The 7,936-nt window shown below is 49.3% G+C and overlaps 1 protein-coding gene across 1 annotated transcript; it reads right to left on the bottom strand.

Moving 5' to 3' along the window:
* Positions 1-711: 711 nt before the first annotated feature.
* On the bottom strand, positions 712-7,605 carry LOC146612697 (uncharacterized). Its single transcript, XM_085377428.1, has 3 exons — positions 7,493-7,605; positions 4,250-4,391; positions 712-3,246 (listed from the first exon to the last, which is right to left on the bottom strand). The coding sequence occupies exons 1-3, from the start codon at positions 7,514-7,516 to the stop codon at positions 1,907-1,909; spliced, it is 1,506 nt and encodes a 501-aa protein (XP_085233554.1). The 5' UTR covers positions 7,517-7,605; the 3' UTR covers positions 712-1,906.
* Positions 7,606-7,936: the final 331 nt, after the last annotated feature.

Raw genomic sequence — 7,936 nt, 5'->3', positions numbered from 1 at the left:
GAGACTCTCTAAAGAAACAGCTTTGTTGTTGTTCAGCTTTTCATTTCGCCGTTTGTTGATTCACTCGAAGAGCGAGTAACGTAACATGGGTCAAGTGATCAGTTTGATATCTTTCGTGATTCACCGTCATATTTACATTATCTGTACAGTAGGAATGATTTGCTTTGGTACCTGGTCGAACTTCTCCTCTGTCTGCCTGGCTGCGTTTCTCCAACAGCGCACTCGCAGGCAGCAGCTGCCCCGCCCCCTCGCTCAGTCGCTTAGTGCCTGAGCTCGGATCAAAGCAATATTAGGGGGGATTTACGCACAGTCGTAAATTCCCACAGTGTGCACTATGTGCTTCGAATATTTTGTGTAGTTTTTTGTTTTATACAGTTGTCAGCCAGGCATCTAACTATGAAAAAATTACTCCAAAACAACTCGGGCTTCTGACATAACAACCCGGGCTTAAGCCCAGTAAGCCCCCCCCCCCCGCTCCGCCACTGCTGGACACACCAGCTGCACATGTTTCTGTCTCTTTAAATCACACTGGCACAGTTTCCGGAGCAGAGTTTGTGTGGGGTCATTTATTTTGAAAGTCTTCATTTGTCCTTATGCTAAAAAAAAAAAACCCACACACACACCATGGTGCACCTTTAACACACCTGTGACAGGTGACTCTGTCACTTAGCTGTCAGGGGGGAAAACAAGAGAAGTCACAGGTGAAGCTGCAGGTCAAACTTTATTGGTAATGACATGATGCGCACCGCTAAAAACACGGTGTCACCAAGAGTGCAATGCACAAACATCATGGCTGATTCTTTGGAAGCCTGCTGGGTTTGGAGCGCCACGGTCTCAGCAACGCCAACGGTCAGCGGCAACAGTGTTGGGCTGAAACAGAATATATGTACCTGTGTTATGCATTTAAAATACAAACGTGTATCTGGTCTTTTCCAGTTTCATATGTTAGGCTATGCCCTCTCTAATGTCAGCGTCCTGTTAATGTTGGTGGGACCCGGAGCCAGCACAGCAGAGCCAGCAGTGCACGGGCAGGAATGCATTTCTTACTAGGAAAGTCCGAAACCACATTTAAATGAGAGAGGGATGAAATCTGAGCGTGCAATGCAAACTCTGTTTGTCAGCAACCGAGCTGCTCTCAGCGTCAGACTCCAACCTAAAGAAACATCTGGAAGTACGTTCTGTTTAAAAACTAACATTAGCCGACTGCAGCTAGCTTGTTTTAGCTGTGGTAGCTACCTGGGTCATGTGCCACTTCAGTATCTGTGATGTACTGTTGCTATTACTGAAGGCTACTCACCACCGAGCTAACACTGTTAGCTGGCGTTAGCTGAGGTTAGCAGACAGAAACAAAACATGACTGATACAGTCATATGTTGCAAAAAGTGCAGCCTTACCTAAAGTCCACCTACTGTTACTCATTTATACTAAGACTTAAACATCTAGTTGGTATGGCGGGTAACCTTCAGTAAAAGTAATAAATCACACAGTTAAATCATGTAGTTAGAAAAAGCATGATAATATGTGAAGTAATCCAAAGTATTCAGAATAGTTACTCTCATTGAGTAACGTAAAGGAAAACGTTACAAAATACATTTTGGGGCATGTAATCTGTAATCTGTAGTGGGACACACTTAAAAGTAACCTTCCCAACACTGCGTGCTAACGGTCTGCGCTAACAGCGCTAACGGTCAGGAGACTAGAGTGGCTTCTCAGCAGCATTCATGTCCATAGAGTCAAAGTTCACGTCAGAACAGCACAGTATGGTAGCGCTGCTGCTCTGTGAGATCATTGGTTGGTTGAGGACCACCATGAAGAAGACATGTTGCGGTTGGAGAAGCTCCTGCTGAAACTCAGGCGGTGATTAACATATTTAACATGTCAGGGTAGTGTTGAAAGGCCCCTCCCCTCACTCAGCGGGCCGGTGGTCGGTGAACCTCTTTAGGTGGTAGCGCAGAACACCTCGGGTCTTGAAGGTCTTGCCGCAGCTGCAGACGTGCGGCCGCTCGCCGGTGTGGTCGAGCTGATGAACACGCAGCATGGAGCTTGTGAAAAAGAACTCGCCACAGGTGATGCAGTAGTGGCTCTTCTCGCCAGTGTGCTTGGAGCGCTGGTGGCTGACCAGCGAGCCAGACGTGATGAAGCTCTGGCCGCAGTCCTGGCAGGTGAAGGGCCGCTCGCCGGTGTGAATCCTCTCGTGCGCCCTCCACGAGTTGTGGTAAGAGAAGGACTTCTGGCAGTACGAGCACTGGTACAGCTTCTCCTTGGTGTGCGTGCGCCGGTGCACCTTCAGGTAGTGAGCGATGGTGAAGCTCTTCCCGCAGTCATTGCAGGTGAACGGCTTCTCGCCCACGTGGAACAGTGTGATGTGGGACCTCAGGTGGGATGACTGCGTGAACCGTTTCCCACAGGTGGTGCAGAGGAAGGGCCGCTCACCGGTGTGGGTCACCATGTGCGCCTTGAGATGGGGCGACTGCGTGAACCGCTTGCCGCACTCGGAGCACTTGTAGGGCTTGAGTCCGGTGTGCGTGCGGTCGTGCAGCTTCAAGCCCTGCAGGCTGGAGAAGCACTTGCCGCACTCAGTGCAGTGGTAGGCCTTCAGATCCTCGTGGGTGCGCTGGTGGCATCGCATGCCGCTCAGCAGCTTGAAGGCTTTGCCGCAGGTGGGGCACTTGTGCGGTTTCCTGTTGGAGTGGGTCACCTGGTGCAGCTTCAGGCTCTGAGGGTTGCTGAAGGTCTTGTTGCACTTGGGGCATGGCAGCAGCTTCCGGCTCTTGTGGGACTTGCGGTGGAAGTTGAAGCCCTGGTAGGATATGAACATCTTATCACAGACGGTGCAGTGGTAGCACTTCTCGCCGCTGTGAAGCTCCAGGTGCTCGCTGAGCTCGTCCTGCTCTCCAAAGCCGTCCCCGCAGAACCAGCACTTAAAGGGTTTGGTGCCAGAGTGCGTCCGGTGGTGGGTCTTCCAGTCCCTCTTCAGAGCAAAGGTCTTGTCGCAGTAGGAGCACTGGTAGGGCGCCGTGCGGTCGTGGACCTGCTGATGGACAACCAGGCTCATCAGGGTCGGGTAGGTCTTGCCGCACTGCCAGCACTCGTTGGGCTTCTGGCCCCGGTGGACCCGCAGGTGAGCCTCCAGGTGGGACTTCTTGTAGAAGCCCTTGTTACACTCGTGGCAATACACCATCTTCCTGCCCGTGTTGGTGGCCTGCTGCTGCCGCTGCCTCCGTTCGCTGAGCTCGGGGTGATCACCTGTGGGGAAGCGGAGTTCAAAGGTTAGAGACGAAGAGGAACGGCGACATCCACACAGCCACAGCCAGCAGGCAGTTCATTGATCCTGCCGTCCAGCTGCCGGGTTAACCAGCAGGAAGAGGTTTTCCTCCGATTCTGTTCCCAACACACGGAAGCCCGAGGACATCACGTCTCCTTTGTTAGGAAACAGCCACAAACACACTGCTCTGTCTCAAAGACACAGTGTTTGAGGTTATGGACAAGACAGCAGAGCCGGGTATCATCACTTCTAGAATCGATTTGATTTTGACTCAGAAATGTTGTAATTCTGATCACTTATCAGCACATTCCATATTTTATATCCATGTATACAAACAAAGCTGACAGTGTGAGACTTCATCACAGCAGATGTCTTTGTGTCAAAGTAACTGAGGATAAAACATGAAGCAGATTTTCCTGGCCTGGCGTTTTATAGCAGATAACTTTCAAAATAAAACCATGACTCAACATTACCTGATGCTGCAAATTACAGACACAGCTGAGAGTTCTTTGACCTTTAACCTCAGATTCTGCTGTTTCTGATAAAATATGTTTATATTTAAAAACCGATTCAGGATTTAATGAATCGATGTCACTTTTTCAAACTAAAAAACGATTTGAATCAGAAACTCGATCACTGAAACCCAAGTTAGCGGTTCTGCTTTCCTCGTTTCTAAGGGAGTTCTTCCTTCCTACGTTCCCTCCTGCTGCTGCTGTGCAGAGTCTAAATAATCTGCAGCTGAAGCAGCAATGCAGAAATCTGAGGCATGGCTGAGTGATGTGGTGGAGATCATCACTGTGACGTCTCTAGTTTCAGCAGCTTGTTTCCCTTCCTGTCACTTTCTTTTTTGCTTCATTCACCTGAATTAAAGGGGAAGTTTCCATCTTAGACATCTGAATGTCTGACCTGACCGGAATAAACGCGATTTGGACTTCTGCTCAGACAAAGCAGCCACAGATATCTGATATTTTAATCATGAATTACCCAAAGACAGGAAGTCCCGCCCCTCCAGCCACACCCTGCAGTCACTCAGCTTGACTGACAACTTCCTGAGGATCGGGTACGAGCGGATCTCCACGTCGCCCTCCGGCTCCGTTTTCACCTGAATGCCGGCGAACTCCTCAGCCTGGAAGGACAGATTTCAGACAGCATCGCACGGTGAAAACACACGTGACCGCACAAACACACTTCATTCTTATTCAGGGTCACATGACTCTGCAGCAGCTGCAGTGACGGGTGTGACTTCATGAAGGATTTGAACCTTTCAAACACAAACAGACATCTGTAGCTTTAAATTTGAGCACAGCTGTTCTGTTACTGGCCACCAGGGGTCCTGACAGGTCAGCTCACATTAGCAAACAAGCTGCGTCTGTCCACCTGTGACGGTGCACAATCACCTGTGACACACTAACACGCATGTATGCAATAACTGTGCTGCACAACATTCTGAGTAATGTGCAGAGCGGCTGTAAGGGCGGAGGAGCAGGGCTCATTTCTGCGTCTGTGCTGGACTGTTACTGTGGGTGGGGCTTCATGGAGCTCCACACACAGCAACAGGGAGGTAATGCGTTACTGAAAGCTAACGTAGAAGCTAGTTTAGTTAGCACTGACATGTCGCATAGGCTGAGGTTAGTTCCTCAGTTTTCAGGCCCCTTCAGTCAGGAGACAGACACCATCTCTGAAGATCCAAACCTCTTTATCCTGCCGCCCCTCCCTGAGCCTGGCTCTGCTGCAGGTTTCTTCCTGGTAATAAGGGAGGATTTCATTCCCACTGTCCCATCTGATCGTCGGGGTGTTATTGTAGGGTCTACCTTACAATATGAAGTGACTGTCGTTGTGATTAACTGCTATGAACATAAAATTGAACTGAATGCAGCCGGGCAAGACGCAATCAGACAAAGCCAGTAATCAGATTACTGCATTATCGAAATGAGGAACACCGGGGGCGGTAACGATCAGGTGGCGTGTGCGACTGTCAGCCTAACTAACCTGCAGTCAGCATGCACTCCTGAGCTCAGTGTCCTCATGGTGCACATTTTCTTCCAGTCCATCAAAGATCAAATCACAGCGTTCCTGAGTTTCTCCTGCAGGACTGAAAACTGGCGCTGAGCGGACACGGGTGTTTGTGTTCCTGCAGGAACTCTGCGTGGTAACTTACACTGACCGGATTGTAACCTGACACCATGACCTTTACAGAACCTGACGTGCACACCACCGCGACTTGAATAGAGATTAAAATGTGACGTCATTTCTGGGGTAAAGCCGCAAAGGATTGTAGGTACGAGTGGTAAGCAGTACTAGCGCACACAGGCTTTCACGTGAAAACAGTTACACAGCGATAAAAAGAAACACAAAAATAGCAAGAAGCTGTTGTATTATTAACTCATTCACTGCCAGCCATTGGCAGTGAATGAGTTAAACCCATTGACTCATTCACTGCCATTGACGGCTATAGACGTCAATGGCAGTGAATGAGTTAAATGCAACAGCCGGTCGCATGACAGCCACGGGAAGCCGACGGGTAAAGAGATCGGTTGTTATCGGATTACGTCGTTGAAGAGAAATCGTTCGAGCCATGTTTCCGAAGTAACAAAGAGGCGACGGGTGGCCTGGATTGCAGCCATTCAAAGACCAAATATGACGTCCCAGAACACTCCAGCTCACAGGTTAGTCTGCTCCAAGCATTCCCACAAAGGTCAGTCTGCTGTTGTAGTTATTACGTATTTTATCATAATTGTTGATGTAGGTTACAAATAAGTCTTATATTGATTTGAATTGAATTCATTGCTGCTTTGTTCACTGTGGCTTTGCAGGCTAATGTTTGTTGTGTTTTGTAGAAAAACCAGCCAACAAAATGCTGGAATGTGATCCAGGCTGGGCCCCTCTATCAGCCTGGGTCAGACCAAGTTTAAAGCTGCTACCACAGCCAGATCTGATCGGTTACGAGAGAGAGCGAGATCAAAGCAGCCACGAAAAGTCTGCATACATGTGCCCAAGTGTTGCATTGAAGCAAGCAAGTGATGAATAACTGTTTTCCAGTGTGTTGTTTTGATATGTTTTTTGCATTGTTGATTTGTTTTTCACTGAAGCAGCTAATAAAGCACAATTGAATACAATGTTGCCTCTTTCCTGTAAGACTCTATAATAGAACGAAATAATAATGCCAGTTATAAATAAAGACAATAAATTGAATGAATTACGAAACACTCATTTTATTTCTATTGCATCTGAAAATGTTGTGTAACACTACAACCTGAAATGACAATTAGATGCGTTTGCTGTGATGGAATCGTCCAAATCACCACAGTAAACTGGAGCTGGGCTTGTTGCAGGGATCTGACGTTAATAAACGTGAAGTGCATGCACTCACGCTTCGGACCGTATAATAATAAATATGTGCGTGATGAAAGTCGGGCAGCAGGCTAACGTCCCTACTCCACTCTGTATGCTCGTGTGGGTCTGACCCTTTCACTCCTTGGATTTTTTTTGCCTCTTCGTCACGTCTGTCTTCGTGCGGAGCTACCGAGTTCTCCTTCGTTTTGCACAGAACTGTTTTGGGGCAAATAAAATGCAAGTAGGGATTAAAACCACAGAATTAATGATTACCGGTGCTGGAAATGCTAGCGCTTGATGCAGTGTATTGATTTTGCTGCCACTCATACCTACAATGCAATGCGCGAAAGTCACGTGGTCTGTCGACCTGTGGAAGATGGCGGCATAAGGAGAAAAGGACTTTCCAGTTGGGACTCGGACGCCGTGCCTGATGATGCGTGTTATCTTTTACACGTGTTCAGGTTGTTTCATGCTGTGATGTTTGTCTGTTTCCAGGATCAATAAAGTTTTGTGTTGTTCTCTATAGTGAAAGATTCACGACTCTGATTTAAGGAGGTTAATCTATGAGCCCCCCGCCCCGTAAGCCCCCTGGCTACGGCCCTGTAACATCGATCGCTCATCAATAATCAGTCGAACGAATCCGTGGATCAGTAACCGAGTCTGGACTCCGTTCAGTGTCCGCTGCTCGGACCCGGAGCCCCTCAAGCGGGCCTGGCTCCAGCTGGGACGGTGCTGACAGCAGCCGCAGTGGGAGGCTCGGGTTCGGCTCGGTTTGAGGGATTCCTGACCGGAGTCCAGATCACCGGGGCTAGCCCGGTTAGCTTAGCCGCTCACATGACCGTGTCCGGGGGATCGGCCCGGCTCAGCCCTGCTCGGCTCGGCAGGTGTGCTTACCGGTGCAGCGGGGACGGGCTCCATGGTCCCTCCGGTTCGGTCGCAGGTTCCGGTTCTGACGGAAAAGACGAGCGAGAGTCCGGAGCGGCTAACAGCAGAGCAGCTGCTCCACTTCCGGGGGAAAGGTCAAAGAAAAAAACAAAGAGGAAACAGCGAGTGACCCCACCCACACACACACACACACACGTGTGTGTATTTATATCCTCGTGGGGACCTCCCATTGACATAATGCTTTCCCGAACCATGAAAAATGAGCCCAGCTGTAGCCCTGACACCACATGCTGAGCGTGGAAACGCCCTCAGCCCCGTGGGGCCAAACCCAGGTCCCCACCAAGATACAAGGACACAGATACCAACACACACACGCACAGACACACACACTTAAATGCATTTATCAGTAACCGGGCCTCACGTAGGGTTGCTTAAAAAACGGAATCGTCCCGT

Source organism: Diplotaxodon limnothrissa, linkage group LG18 (genome assembly GCF_057381915.1).
Source record: "Diplotaxodon limnothrissa isolate DT_005_m linkage group LG18, D_limnothrissa_male_GT1.1, whole genome shotgun sequence".
NCBI classification, from domain to species: Eukaryota; Metazoa; Chordata; class Actinopteri; order Cichliformes; family Cichlidae; genus Diplotaxodon; species Diplotaxodon limnothrissa.
Note: the sequence above shows the minus strand (reverse complement) of the source record. Positions and strands in the feature narration are given on the sequence as shown.